Source organism: Labrus mixtus, chromosome 18, assembly GCF_963584025.1.
Source record: "Labrus mixtus chromosome 18, fLabMix1.1, whole genome shotgun sequence".
NCBI classification, from domain to species: Eukaryota; Metazoa; Chordata; class Actinopteri; order Labriformes; family Labridae; genus Labrus; species Labrus mixtus.
Genome location: NC_083629.1, coordinates 16,611,166 through 16,626,366, shown reverse-complemented (window position 1 = coordinate 16,626,366; position 15,201 = coordinate 16,611,166). Strand labels below are relative to the sequence as shown.

At 43.6% G+C, this 15,201-nt stretch overlaps 1 protein-coding gene across 1 annotated transcript in view; it reads left to right on the top strand.

Moving 5' to 3' along the window:
- syne2b (spectrin repeat containing, nuclear envelope 2b) overlaps positions 1–15,201 on the top strand; it is a 136,866-nt gene that overhangs the window by 60,496 nt on the left and 61,169 nt on the right. The window contains exons 61-77 of the mRNA XM_061063570.1: positions 116–2,174; positions 2,797–3,131; positions 3,269–3,413; positions 3,604–3,804; positions 3,907–4,166; positions 4,600–4,759; positions 6,679–6,834; positions 7,346–7,486; positions 7,950–8,126; positions 10,417–10,554; positions 10,730–10,915; positions 11,033–11,146; positions 11,269–11,421; positions 11,515–11,622; positions 11,853–11,990; positions 12,942–13,076; positions 13,759–13,836. Of these exons, the coding sequence (XP_060919553.1) occupies positions 116–2,174; positions 2,797–3,131; positions 3,269–3,413; positions 3,604–3,804; positions 3,907–4,166; positions 4,600–4,759; positions 6,679–6,834; positions 7,346–7,486; positions 7,950–8,126; positions 10,417–10,554; positions 10,730–10,915; positions 11,033–11,146; positions 11,269–11,421; positions 11,515–11,622; positions 11,853–11,990; positions 12,942–13,076; positions 13,759–13,836 (4,684 nt within the window). The remainder of the gene's footprint in view (positions 1–115; positions 2,175–2,796; positions 3,132–3,268; positions 3,414–3,603; positions 3,805–3,906; positions 4,167–4,599; positions 4,760–6,678; positions 6,835–7,345; positions 7,487–7,949; positions 8,127–10,416; positions 10,555–10,729; positions 10,916–11,032; positions 11,147–11,268; positions 11,422–11,514; positions 11,623–11,852; positions 11,991–12,941; positions 13,077–13,758; positions 13,837–15,201) is intronic.

The following is a 15,201-nucleotide window of genomic DNA, read 5'->3' as shown; positions in this document are numbered from 1 at the left end:
GCAGCAAGCAGCCAGACAAAAAAAGATTTTAAAAAGCTATGATAGTCATGTCTTTAATGTTGTACCTCTGTGAATGCCAAGAATGTGATTTAAAACGTGACTGTTTTTCTTTCAGGTCCCCAGAGGAAAGCAGCCTCAAAGAGGCAGAGCGACTGACTTCCTCACAGAGAAGTATGGAGGAGAACAGAGCAGTGCTTGGGCAAATGCTCTTGGCCCATACCAAGGTATGCCCCCATCTTAGTCGGTCTGAACGAGCTACTGCACAGGCTGATTACAAGAACCTGCAAGTGCAATGGAGGGGCCTAGAAAGAGCTGTGGAGAGATCCTTGTATAACACAAATATCCATTCCCAAGAGACCAGCTGCCTTCTGTCAGAGATATCAAGTCTTCAGGAAGATTTGGAGGCTATAAGCAAAGACCTTGAAGCCAAGCCTTCCTCAGGTGCTCCATGGGATTGCAATAAAGCCCAGAAACTGATGGCGGCAAATGCTGAAGTTAAAGCTGCCCAGCAGAAATACCTTCATTTGCAGAAACAGTTACAGGCTCTGCTCCTCAGCTCCCATTGGGAGACAGAAACTAAAAAGATAGAGCAGGACCTTCAGAGGGTCAAAGACCAACTTTGCCACACAGAGGAACTGGTGTCCTCCCAAACGCAGAACAGCAGCAACCCCACCATGGAGAAAATCATTGTAGTGATGAGGGATGGACTTGCCTGGGCGAAGCAAACGGAGAGTGACATTGAGGGCAGAAGGAAGAGGGTGGCTTTTCTGCCTGAGGAGGTGCACCAACAGCTTAGAGACCTAAAGAAGCTGCAGTCTGAGGTCCTCGCCAAACAGGGCCAGCTGGAGTCGCTGGTGGAGGAGGTGACAGAGCTCCTTCCTCAGCTGGACCAGACCGAAGAGGTGCCAATGGTGCGCAAATCTTTGGGATCCCTTGAAGAACTCTCAAATTCGACTACTGATAAGCTAGCAAAGGCTGTTAGAGAGACAGAGTCAGGACTTCAAACCAGAGAGAAGCTGTCAGAGCAGATTGCCGACCTGGACTCCTGGGTTGTGGCTCAGCTTAATAGAGAGGCTACCAGAAGTGTGGATAATGAGCTCAGGAATCCTTCTGAGTTTGAGCGCAGAGTTCGTCAGATCCAAGCTACCCTGGCAGAGGCTGAGAAGCAGTCTGCTGTTTGTGAGGCTCTTCTAATGAAGAGTAAAGACCTTGCCTCAGAACTCAGCATCACAGAGAACTGCAGGCTTTTTGACAAGCTTACCACCCTTCAAGAGGAAATCAGAGCCATTAGCAGCTATGAGAAGGCCAACAAGAAGGAGCTGGACGAACTCACAGAGACTGTAGAGTCAAGCAAGAAAGACCTGGTAGCCGTTGAAAAAAGCCTGCGGCAGATACTCGTAGATCTGAATAGAAACAGGTTTCCCATCACCCGAGAGTCCCTACAAGCATTGGAGCCTTTCAAACAGATGATTTTGGAGCACAAGTCCCGGGTTGACCTTCTGCAACCGTGGATTCCCCAAGAAAAATCAAAGGAACTTTACGCAGTCATTTCTGAGCTGTACAGCAAAACGGTCACCCTGGAATCGAGAGCCCAAGATCATGAGGGATACTTGAACATGAGGCAGTGTGTGGAGGACCTCAGGGAGAAAATCGAGGAGCAGGTCCACGAGACCAAAGATGACAGGAAAGACCCCGTGGAGAAGTACAAAGTCTGTCAGACCCTTCTGGTCCAGTTTCCACTGATGAGGCATTTGTCCAAGGAGGCTCATTCCAAACTCCAGCTGATCTCTGCTGACCTGTACCCCTCCCAGCTTAACGCAGAGCGACTGAGGCTCAAACAGAACGAGGATAGCAATGACACCTTGGAGATGATGCTATACAACAACCTCAGCATCATAGAGTGGAAACTGATGAAGGAACTGGACCTGGACACAGAGAGGCAAGCCGCTGGGGCATTTCTCCAGAATACCCAACAAGAGCTGCAGAAACGCCACACGTTGGAGGCAAATGATACAGCAATTGACAACGAGTACCGGAGAATCATGTATTTGAAAAAGACTGTCGAGTCAAGAATGAGAGCTTTGGAGGTTCTGGAGCAAAACAAGGGAAACGAACAATCCCAAGATTTGATGGTCTTGAAGAAAGTACTCCTCAATGAAAGTGACAAACAGATGGTCAGTTGAGTTGTTTCCCCTCTTGTGGTTTTTCATTGCCTATGTGTTTCCTTTAAATCTATGTTCAGTTTTGCATTCAAACACCAGAGTTACAAAAGAAACTCCATCCTACATGGGTTATCAAAGACAAAAAGGAGAACGGAAAATTATACAGGACACAACAGTGCAAAAGAAAATGCTCTACTTTTGTAGGATCCCAATCAACTGTTAAGACAGTCACAGTGTAAGACCATGGTGCATGTGCACATATATGGAAAGTAGACATCTGTTTGCACACAGGGTAACACTTTAGGTTGTTTTCGATAAATGTCTCTCCATGTGTAACACATCGGTAATTTCTGGTAGCCAGATTTTTAAAATACAGAAATCTTTATTTTGCCATATTGATTTATCCTTTGTTCCAAGTGGGATACAGTTAGTAAGGGTCAGTTCAGACAAACATGACTACTGTCACACATACTTAAGCGCTTGAAAATATCAGAAAATATTTAGTTTTGGGCAAGACCAGAATAAGTGGCTTTCATCTGCTGATGTACACTTTGGATAGATTGAAAAGAAAAAAAAGTGCTGGAATGTAATCGTCCGATTCTGATAAGAAGTTATGTCCTGGTTGATTTTTTAGCTGGAAATCTCCAAAGCCAGAGAGTCTTTCCGAAACTACACAGACGCTGTCAGACAGGCAGCCCAATTCCTGAGAGACATCGAGGTCTCCCTGCTGCCGCCACACGGCTCTGCTGGCCTCTGCTCTGAGAGGGTGGAGCAGACGCAGCAGGCTTTGGCTTCACTGCAGCAGCAATTCCAGACGCACGTTGAGAAGCTCCAGAGCCTGAACGAGCTGCATCCTTACGTGTCCCCCCAGAGGGTGGAGCAGCTACAGGAGAACATTCTGAGCCAGCTCCTGGTGAGGATGTCCACTCTCCAGGCAAGAGGCCACGTGCACCTGGACTGTCTAAGCAGGTAAAGCAAAAAATAAACAAAAAATAAATCCCAAGATGAAAGTCTGATTTCTGAACTTCTTTTTCTTTGGCATATACAGTAAGTGAAGGAATATTTTCTTGTTAGTGGACATTAATGGATCAGAGTTTTTGTTTTAGATGTGCAGAAAACCACCAAAAATTCACCAAGTGTCAAGAGAAAATCATCAAGACTTTGAACAGCGCAGAGAACAGCCTCTCACAATTCATCTGTCAAAAAGTCACCTGTCTCGCTGGCTGTACTGACCAGCAAGCCAAGCTTGAAGTACGTATAAAAAAATGTCATTCCCAGGTTGCCATATTACTGCAACGTTGAGTTAAAGTAATTGTGCAATAAGACAAAGAGAACTTTGAAACATGCAAGAAAAAATGTTCCTTTTTTTGTCTTTGAGATTTTCTCCTTGCATCTTAATCTTTCCTTACCTTTATTAATAGAAAATGTATTTGACTAACAGGCTTTGTCTGAGGAGGTGGAGTCACTGCAGAGGCGTCTGGAGGAGCTAAAGGAGTGGTGTCCAGAGCAGAGCTGTTTTGGAGGCAGGGAGGCCAGCGTGACTGCTCTCTGGAAACGGCTAGCAAGACTACGTCGTTGCACACTGTGGCTGAAAACCAGAAGTAAACAGAGGGTCACTGAATGGAGCCAAATCACTGACAGTGTAAGTAAAACACCAGAATGAATCGCTAACGGCTGCTCATATTTTCACATATTATTGTTCCTGTTAGACATTATTGAGACCTTACTTTTTTCCTCTTCTCAGGTGGAGAAAGCCTCAGCCGTCCTGGACCAGGTGGAGGCGGAGCTTCCTGATAGCTCTCGGGTTAAAGCCTCGACTGAGGAGCTCCAGGACCTGCTGCAGTCCTGGGAACAGTACCAGGACAGGCTGGACTGCGAACACCGTGCCTTGTCCGCACTGGAGCTGCGCACTGCCAGGCTGCTGGGTGTCCCCGCCCACCTCGAGCAGGCTCCTTCCACTCCTATCTGTCAGAAACTGCAGGCGATGCAGGGACGATACGGCAGGTAAGATAAATGCAATGTGATGAGACATGATATCATACGATACTATGAGTGGTATGGTAAGCTTTTGTATGAAACGATGCAATGCAACGCTTTGGGATGCAATGTGATGTGATTTGAAATTAAATGAAATATTTGTTTTCTTTTAAATGCACATTTCTGAAGGATAAAAAAATAACGTGTAAAGCAGGTATTTGGCTGTTGACACAAAAAAAAACTCAATTACCCATAAGCCATCCCATGCCTGGATGAACACTCAGGGAAAGGGGGCCAGATATTCACTGCAGTGCCCCTGAGTTTGTGCAGCCTCGCCTGCTTTCAGATGAACTGTGGATGCTCTCAGTGCAGACTCTCACTTTATAGATTTAAGCTTCGGTGTTGTTAATTTGTTGAACCGCTGTTTTTTATTGTCGGATATGTTTGTGTGTCTTCACAGTGTGAAGCAGAGGAGCAGGCAGGGTTTGGAGTCGGCCAGGGTGGAACTGGAGGAGAGAGAAAAGCTTCGGGAGGAGCTGCAGGGCGTCACGGTCTGGCTGGAGGCTGCAGATGGTCTTCTGTCAGAGATGGAGCAGAGCCGCAGCACACAAGAGCTACAGGTCAGAATCCCCAAAAATAATGTATGTCATTGTTTTTGCACTGAAAGAAATGTGCAGCAGTTCTCAAAGTATTTCTAAGAATTCTTTGGGATTCTATGCTCCCATTATTTGGGGCAAACATTCAATATGTATATGATGTTGAAGAAGTTACAACTAAATATAGTGAAAGAGAGTGGCTGTTTGACGCAAGTGTCTGGTAGTTATGAAAAGTCTGAATCTAACGGTTGGGTTGTCCTGAGTCCTGAAGGCTTTCGTTGTTTAGAGTTCCCTTCTGTGAACCCGTCAACCTGCAGAATCACTCCGCCCTTTGTCCTGAAACCTGAGCAGAGGCCAGCATCTCCTCATCCACTCTAGCTTTCTCTCCTGTAACACACTCATACCTCACCATTGCAGCGGGTCTGAGCCGATGAAAGACCTAAACAGACCCCTTAGTTACCCCACATGCCACAACTCCCCCCCCCATCAGTCGGCTACCCTCACCCCTCCTCTCGTAGCAGACACCTTTTGTTCTGCGCTGTAAGTGGATCTTCCAGGTGGCCTTTGTAGCCAAGTCAGTCCATGGAAACACACAAACACACATTCACATATTCACTCCTATACTTGAGAGGCCCCTCGATGACATAATACTCTCTCAAAGCCCCCACCTCAATGTTAACCTAATTATAATGTAAACCCTGAAACAAGGTCTTAACCCCGAGGAGACCCTTTCTCGATGCAAGGACCTGACAAAGTGTCCTCAGGTTATAAAGTAGTTTTACCTTTTCGTAAATTTTTCAATTTTCTTTTTTTAAAGGACCAATATGTAAGATATCTACTGAATTAAATCATAAAATGACCTTACTGTATCATCAGACATTAAGGAAACATGCCATATTGAAGTGCTGGCTTCTCTGTAAACAACCAGTATGTCCTCCTTCTAAGTTTAGATTCCGGTTTGTTTTTGTTTTGACCAGAGAAGACACTCCAACACGGCCGTTTAGCCCCTCGCCCCTTGCCAGGCCAGTTCTTCCAAACTGATTCAACTTTATTGAAATGAGTTATTTCCCATAAAACTTTTAAATGTTACAAATCTGTTCTAAAATGCAAATGTATTCCCTGAAGCATAGACCCACAAGAACACACACAAACACTTGAACACTTGTCCCACTCTCAACTGCTAAGAAACCGTCTCCCCCCTAATTTTCTCCTCCTCTATTGTATCACACACAGACACACACACACACACAGACACACACACACACACACAAACGTGCCTAGTGTCCTGTAGTGATAAGATGCACCTCCCTCTCTCTTCAGCAGAGCATCGGACGTGTTCAGACGCAGGTAGTCTCCTCTGTATTTTATCTCACCTTTATGTTTGTTGGCCGTTTTATTGTAGAACTGAAATGAGTTGACTTAAAGTACCGTGGAGCTGAAGGGCTTTGGAGAGGTAGGCCGTGTTTGATCAGAGCAGCACAGGAGGGATAAAGCGCTAACGGGTAAACATTATCACAGAGAGCTCACAGACAGTTTGTTCAGTGAGAGATGTTGAGAGATTGTGTGTAAAAGTGCTATGAGATACGAGATTTACAGTACTGGAGATAAAACACTAATACATGAAGACATGCCCTGCTTACAGACATTGTGCTGGTGTTGTTGCTTTGAGGAACGTGTGGTCGCAGTGACTGTTTGTCATGAATCTGCTTACAAGTGTTTTTCCGAGGAGCCATGTTTTTTTTTTTCTGTTCTGAGAAACTATTATCACACCAGTCATGTTTGTGCTTTTCAATGAAATGTCATTTAAAAAAAAAAAAGAAGAAACAAATCAGTAAATATTGATATTTTTCTTGCATGGCTTCAGAACACACAGTGTCCCGTTCTTATTGTTGGTACTCCGTGTCCTCTTCCTGGACCACATATCTTCTCCCTCTGTTTTTCAGGAGGTTCACAGCCAGCTGTGTACCCAGAAGGCTTTGCTCCAGCGCATCATGGAGAGCCTGAGGATGAAGTACTCGGACATGTACACCCTGGTCCCGGTCGATATCGACGGCCAGCTGAAGGAAGTCACTCAGTCCCTGCGGAAAGTGGAAGTGAAGGTAAACAAGTGAAGATTTGAATTTGAACAAAAAAAGACAGAGATTCCAAGTATACAAAGTCAGGAAAAGTAGAGTCGTTGGTTGAAATGACAACTGGGAAGAGTTAGAGGGAGGTGTTTTTGTAATGCAGGATTGGATGTTATACAAGTTTCAGATTTTTCATTTGTTTGCTTGGACAAAAAAGCTAATATTTATATGACTCAGAAATGACAAAGAAAGTCATCCAATGATTGTCCTGGGATAAGTCTGGCATAGAAAATAACCTTCAATCAGTGTTGGACAGTAACGTCACTACAGATACCTTTGTGGTAGTCTCGTTGTTTTCTGAGCCAAATAGCTTTTCAATTTCTTCAAAATGTTGAAGCGCAGTGGAGCGTTCTTTCACAGTCTGAAATTGAACTTCTGAGGATGAGTAGAAGATGCCAGCCCATACACAGACTTGTATTTTGACCAAAAACAATGGGAAATAGCGTAAATGTTGATTTTTGTCTGTTCTTGATCTATCCCTCAGGTGGGAGCGGCGGTGGAGAGGAGTGGTCCCGTCCACAGGCTGGGTGCTAAGCTGTCTGAAATCCAGGCTGGCCTGAGGTCAGTTCAGAGAAGGCTGGAACAGAGGAGCCCCTCTGTGGTCCAAGCAAAGGTCACACAGAAGGTGAGAAGTGACAAACGATAGAAGTAAAGTGTTGAAAGTAGTTATACCTTAGTCCCACCTGCCTTACATCACTTGGATAGATAAAGGGAGGAATAAGGAAGATATTTTTACACTCAACTATACTAGGAGGTCTTGGTTCGTCTTTCTTATAGCCTCATTAAGTTGTATTTTCATAAAGCTAGATAAATTGGATTTTTGAAGCTTGGTTGAGAAATTTAAGAAGATAGAACCATGAGAAAAAAAAACCCTATCAGCATTTGAATCTGTAAAAACAGAGTAAAACTCTCTGTTATCCATCCATACTGCCATACATACTGGAATAGATAAATAGGTAAAAATCAGGTACGATCATTAAATGTGTTTACGTTATAAAGTCTGTCTGGAGTCCAATGGTAGGACTGAAAAAAAAATCAGCGATAAGTCTTCACAAATTCTTGAAATTTCATTCTGTGCCTCATCTCAGCGTGTGTGGGACGAGCTGGACGTGTGGCACTCGTGTGTGGCAGCGCTTGAGGTGGACATGCAGGACCTGGAGAAGCCAGAGGAGGCGCTGATCCTCACAGAGAGGCTGGTGGAGGTCCAGCAGCTCCACTCCCAGCTCGCCAAGCAGGCGGAGCAAAGGACCACCCAAATCAGCAAGGTCAGAAACGCCTTTAGTATTCCTCCAGTCTTCTTTATCACACCGGAATCTTCCAATGTGAAACATCACCGGTCTAAATCACTGCCTATGATGTCTTGAGTTATAATTACAAGCTGTCATGTCTTCAGATTTATCTGGTGTTGAATAAATAGTGTGTAATCACAGGTTACCTCCTCCTCTCTATCAGAACTATGTATCTAAGTCATGTTGAAACTCTTTGTTTGTGGCTGCTGTTTCCACACATATTAGTCAATTAGACTCTCTTGTGTAATTGGCTGTATAAAATTTGCCCCCCAGTCTCAGAAGGTGTTATCTCGAAATGTAGCTCATCCTCCTTTTGCCATCAAAAACTTGGTTGCACCCGCTATGCATGAGTTCAAACATAGCCTGGTTTGAATGCAAGTTCTATCTTACTATGGAGTTAACGCACTACCAACATTCAGGTGATGCACCAGCTGAGATAGTTCCAATGCAGGCATAAGGTATAACTGAAATCTTACACCTAGCTCCTTGAAGGTGTAAATCCTTCATAAAATACGATGGTCTGGGTTTATAGTTTTGAAAGGTGGGACATACTGTAGTGGAGGCTGAGGCGGAGCAGAGGGTTTTAACAGCTGTTTGGTGTCAGCGGTGCGTTCTCCGTGATAGATTACATCCCTCAGAAACGCATTATAGCTTTGATTTGTAATCCATGTCTGAGATAATTCAATCCAGTGTCCTTCTGATAACTTTCCTTTTGTTTAAGTTAAAGGTTTCACCATTCATTGTCACTGTTGTTATTTTACACTGGCTGCAGTTTAAAGGTTGTAGCTGTTATTATATTGTCATCATAATGCTTTGTCATGCTTTACATACAGCAGGGTTTTATAGGGGTTTGTTTATGAACAGCAGTTAACTGAAGATATTTTCAGCCGTTCAGAGACAGTTAGGACTTGCACTGTAACAGACGCATAAAAAAAAAAGCTTTTTACTGAGTGGCTGCAGGAAGTGAAAACGTCACATCAGCAATAATATTTTGGCTAGTTTGGACGTTACGCTCTACTAGTTAAAGGTCCCATATTATGCTTTTTCTGGTTTTATATGCTCTTTAGTGTGTTTTCCAAGTGTCCTGTGCATGTTTAGGCACATCTATGTGCAAAAATTCAAAGTCTGCGGAAACACGGCTTCTCCTACGTCCTCCTGTTAGCTGTAGCATTAGCCGCATGTAACGCTCGGTTCTAGTCCCCCTCGATAAAAATGTGTCAGTCCGACGTCATTGTCAGTGTGAGATCACTGATCTAAGGCCATTGGCTCGTTGTGGCAAGCCCGTTAACTTCTGTAGCATGCCCACGATATGCCGTAGCCTGCGGTAGCACAGTAGTGCTAAGGTGCTAATGTTTTTGCTCCCCTCGGACGGAGCCAGTGGCTGCATTCCCAATATGGTAAAAGAGGCGGGACATTTCCGAGAACCGTGCTGAGCAACTGACCAATAACGACAGAGCGGATCGGCAGACCAATCAGAGCAGACTTGCAGTGTGGGCTCAGCAGAGCGTAGCTGACGGACTCAGAGCGTAGAGGGAGCAAGGAGGAGCAGTACATGAAAACAGACACTTTTTTTAGAACTTTAGCTATTGTGAACGTACAAAAGTAGGTATATAGATTAAATATACGAACCCCAAAAAGGGCATAATATGGGCTCTTTAAGATGAACCCTACGTCCCTGTGGTGCTACCAAACAATGACACAGCCTTACTTAGAACCTAACTAGTTTCGACGCAGAGTTTAGTGTTTCGAACAAACTTAAAACAGAAATTAGCTCACTCATCTTTTTTACATTCTCAACTCCATGAGTCTTTTTAATCCCTAGAACTCTGACAGCCCTTCAGCATTAATTTCCCAAGCCCTATCCAGAGGGTGAGTCCACAACGAAGCGTCGCCGTCATTACGTCTTTGTGCATTCTCATTGATTCTGCAACGGTGTAATATTGTAGTCCCAGTCGGTGAATCCACATTGTGTTAGGGGTGTTGCAAGGAGCACGATGTGTAGAGAAACAGTGGGAGCTCGACATACACACACACTCAGACATGCGCACACACAAAGTGCTGCTCTCCCCTGCTGGCTCCGCCCATCCCATCTCGCTGCTGTAACACCTCAGATGGCGTTACATTGGAGGGATGACTCTATCCACCCATTACTCCTCTGAGTCCGGCTTTGTATGATCCTTTATCACTATTTATTTATTGAAGGCTCACGCACTTAGTTTTCTTGATTGGGGTTGTAAACAGACGTATTGTTTGTGTTTTTGTTTAGATCCACATGTGGCTTCAGGAGCATCAGGAGATGATCAAGAGCTCTAAAAGCTGGATGTCAGAAGCTCAGACGTGGCTCGCTGCTCCCTGCACCTACACCGTCGCTAAAGACCTGAGCAGCCATGTTCAAGCCCTGAAGGTTGCTACTACAAACTGTCTACACTCTCCTTTTTTTATTCTGCAGTATAAAGTGCTATTACAGCCTACAAACACTTAAATGTCATTTTTAACAACACTTCAAAGGAGAATGTTGTGAGTAGAAGTTAAGAAATATAAGGTCTTGAAAAGATGATCACCGTGTCCTTGTTCTGCAGACGGTGTTGGATGACTCGGCTCAGATCAGAACCACCCTGCAGGGCTTCAGCTCCGTCCTGAACGAGATGTCGCAGGTTTGCGACGTCACAACTCTGCAGGAGCAGCTGGTCAAAGCCGATCGTGATGTGGCCAACGTTCAAGACAGCTTCACGGCTCCCCTGTCTCAGCTGGAGCACGCTGCTGCCGTGAGTCATTTTGTTTCATGTTATCTCTCTTTACCTGGACATCTGATGCCCGTCCCCCTTCTTGTTCACTTTTCTGAATCATAAATAGTCAAACATGTGGATTTTTTTATTGTCTAGGAGGTGGAAGCCATCGAGAGTGAAGTCAGGCGAATGGAGAACAACGTGGCTGACATTAAGACTTTATTAACATCTCCTGAGACCTTCCCTAGTCCCAGAGAAGAAAGCCTCAAGGTGAGGTGTAGAAAACTTAAGACTCATGAGTTTTCATCAGCCGTCATCATTTGATATCAATACGGTGTGATTGTTTGGAATAGAAATACAAAAAATAGCTATGCCCTCTTTTTGTTTTACAGGCTGTTGAGAAGAGGATCCAGACCATGAGGAGGACCATAGCTGAGATCCAGAAGTGCAAACCCGGCCTTTGTCTTCCAGAGAAGGCCGAGGAGACTCTGTTCGTCTTCACCGTCGTGGACCAGCTGCAGACTCTTCTGCTAGAACTGGAGAAGGTTTGAAAATCAAATCAGTCAATTAGTCACATATATATATGCATAAAACTAGGAGTGGCTGTCACTGAACCTCCTGCTTTACTCTTTCTGTAGAAGGTCCCTGCTCTGTTCATTCAGCAGCCTCTGACTCCAGTTCAAGCCAAAGCTCCGTCAACGACCTCTCCGCTTAAACTCCTGAAGTCTACTTCAAATGAGGATGAGGTACATTTGGGTTCACTGTCCAAATTCAGAGAGGTGTTTGATGTTTTTAGGGTTTTGGGATGTTGTCATTTTTGGAGATGAAATAAAAACATGGGATCTTTAAACAGAATGGGGGAAAAAGAAAGTCAATTTTCAGCTTCATCGTCTTCACAGCCAAGATTATTGGCAAAGTCACGTTTTTATAGAAAACAAGTCGGAAATATTTTGGTCTTCTTTGTGCTGTCGCGCAGAAAGAAGACATGGAGCAGGGACGAATCAGGATAGCTCACGTTGAAGCGGACGTACTGAAGAGATCCGGAGCCGCTCTCCTGACTGTTGAGCATTCCTCCTCTGACCAGAGGAAGTCCAGGACAACCGACAGCACCAAGGTAAGAGGGCAAAGGAAAAGTACTGCAGGTCTGAACTTTCTCTACATGCTAACAAACCCTATTTTTGAATACTGTTAAATTACCATGAATTAATTATTATACCTGTGTTATTCAAACTGAGTGCTCACCACCTGTAGCAGTGGAAGATGACTCTTTTGATTATTTAGAACATAATGTAGCATTATTGATTCTAACCGGATTTTCTATTTAGTAAAAGTTTAACACAAACATTTTTTTTTTTTTTTTTTTACTAAAAGTAATGATTCTTCCACCATTAAAACTTCTCTTAGATTTATATATACACACATATATGTCAGGCCTTGTTTCGAAAAAGAGGTCATTTGATCTCAAGCAATTCTTGCCTGGTAAAATAAAGGTTAAATAAAATGTATATACACACACCCACACACACACTGGTAGAAGTGCAGATGATGGGACATTGATTTAAAGTTTGTAAATAAATGTCAGCTTAGATTTAGAAGGATTTCTTTTCTTAGTCCTGATTTTAAACTCAGAATTTGTTTCATCACAGAACTTTAGATTGAAATCAGGCTTCTGAGATTTAAAGTCAGAATTCTGACATGTTTTTCAAAAATTCTGACTTTTATTTTCCTCAGAATTCCAACTTTAATCTCAACATTCTGGAAAAAAAAAAAGGTCCAAATCCAGATTTTAAATTCTGAGATTAAAGACAGAACTTTTTAAACCGGCTCTTATCCTCTTCCATAAGACGTCTGCCATTACTGACATTGTGTCAAGTGTCCCTGAATAAAGTGAGTCACTTTGGGAAGTTCATTGGAAACATGCTTTAGGGAAAATGAACAACAGCAGTTAGAAGCTGTGATAGATATTTGCCAGCCTGCAGCTCAGTGTCCCAGATGCACTTTGACCAACCCCACAACCCCCCCCCCCCCCGTGACTCTACACATGAGCGTGTTTCCGTGTCATTAGCAGCGCGAGCATGAAGGCGTGCTCCAGGCTGAAGAAGCCAGAGAGAAAACAGGGAGTGAGGAGCAGAGAGTGGAAGAAGGTGGAGGAGGTGTTTTGTGGTGGCTCTGGGATGCTTTCCTGGGCTCTTCTCCAGAGGTAACAAACACGGAGAGCTGCAGTGAAAACAAAAAAAAATTAACCTTTGCTTCCTTTTTCCCACAATCCTTTTGGTCATGTCTTTTTATTTTTCCTGCTTGGAGTTTGTCTGACCCAGGGTGAACTAATCAAAGCGTGGCTCCATATGGGAGGCATTGCCTCGCTGGATTTTCTTTAAAGCTAATAAAGAAAAATAGTATTTGAGATTGAGATAACACCTGAGACCTTTGACTAATCCTAATGCAATACATCTGGAAAAACCTGCTTCCAATTTAACTGACTAAAAGATCTGAACCTCTTTGACCTGGGTCACTCTGCTCTCCCTGTCACTGCTGGCCATGTGCTCCTTCACCTTCCTCATCTCTGCTTCCATTTCCCCATACTCATCATAGCAGGTGCTTTAGCTCGTGAAAACCCTTCACTCATGTATGAATAATTCCCTGTAATCACTTCACTTTCCATTTCTGTTCTCCATTCTTTACTCCCTCCCTGCACATCTGTTTTTAGGATTTTGTTCTCCCTCTAGAGGGCAGTATTGAACAGTGTTTTTAGTTTGTGTGACAGCCCTTCCGAATGCTGTTAACTCACAAACAATTACGAACAATACTCTCTCTTTCAGGCATTTTACATTTTGGTTGTCTTTTCATGTAAAATAATTCACATTTGTCTTTCATGGCGTTAGGAGCCCATGGTCTGGTCCCCTGAAGAGACTGATGATGCCACTGAACTAAGGACTGAACAGGCTGAGGAAGCTAGACAGGTAACTAAACCATCAGCAGTACCAAACATCATCATCTGCTATATTTCAATTACTCAACTCAACACAACTCAGCTTTATGTATAGAGCACATTTCATTCATAAAAGCATGGAGCCCAAAGTGCTTCACTAAAGAACAGACAGGAGACAAAACTGACAGCAATAGATACAAATATAAAAGACTAGAACAAGGGGGAAAACACAGAGAAAAACAGGATACGTCTGATGACTTTCTGTTATCATATAATTAACAAATCAATCCATCAGAGCCGAATCTACCGCTAACAAGTCTTTCCTGTGTATTCAAATCCTGTAATCTTCAGTAAACCTCTTTGATTTGATAAATGTTATAACCCCACATCCATCACACTCATTATCACAACACATAGATTACTGCATATTAATGCTGATAGCTACATTTTTAATAGCACACCTAATCCATGTCTTAAAGTTGTCACCAGTAATGACCCTATGTGACCCCTTTTTTGTTTGATGAAAAACGTGCAGCTGTTTTAAAACTGCCTCCGGTTAAGAAATGATCTTTGACCTCTCCTAAAATATTGATGTCTTTAGAAGGAGGAACAGGCGGGGAGCTGTGTGAAGCAGACAAGGTTGAAAAGTCGAAAAAATAATCAGTGGGCCTCATTCACCAATTTCTTCTTAAGAAATGTATTAAATGTTCTTTTGAGGAAGTTCCTAAGAAAAACCCATGTCGTTCTTAAACAGCCATACTGTTAGCATCTGCGTTCTTAAAAGGATAAATGACGTGTCTTCGTCAATTAGAAACTCATGCACATCATCCTTATTAGCATGGAGAAATGCCCCTTTCATGCTCATATAAGGGCATAATACTGCAGGGCACACATACACACATAAATCACTGGAGAAGTAGAGAGATGTCAGGAATGCCTGAATTCAGGTATTTAAGTCAGAAATACTGAAAAAGTTCTAAAGTGGATGTAGAGCTGCTCGAAATGAAAGCCAAACAGGCTGATTTATCCATCCATCCATTATCTATACCGCTTTCACCATTGGGGTCGCTGCGGAGCTGGAGCCGTTCCAAGCTGTCATTGGCCAGAGGTGGGATTGTTCGTCAGCCAATCAAGACAGACAACCAGCCACACTCACATTCACACAAACAGGCGATGTAGAGTCGCCTAACGAGCATGTCTTTGGACTGTTGGAGGACACCGGAGTACCCTGAGAGAATCTAACATGTAAACTCCACACAGAGAGGCTCCTGTCCGACGCGGTATTGAAACAGGAACCTCCTGGCTTTGAGGCAACAGGGCTAACCACTGCACCACCATGCAGTCCCAGGCTGATTTAATGATGTAATATTTAGGAGCATCAGTAGTGGATAGAAAA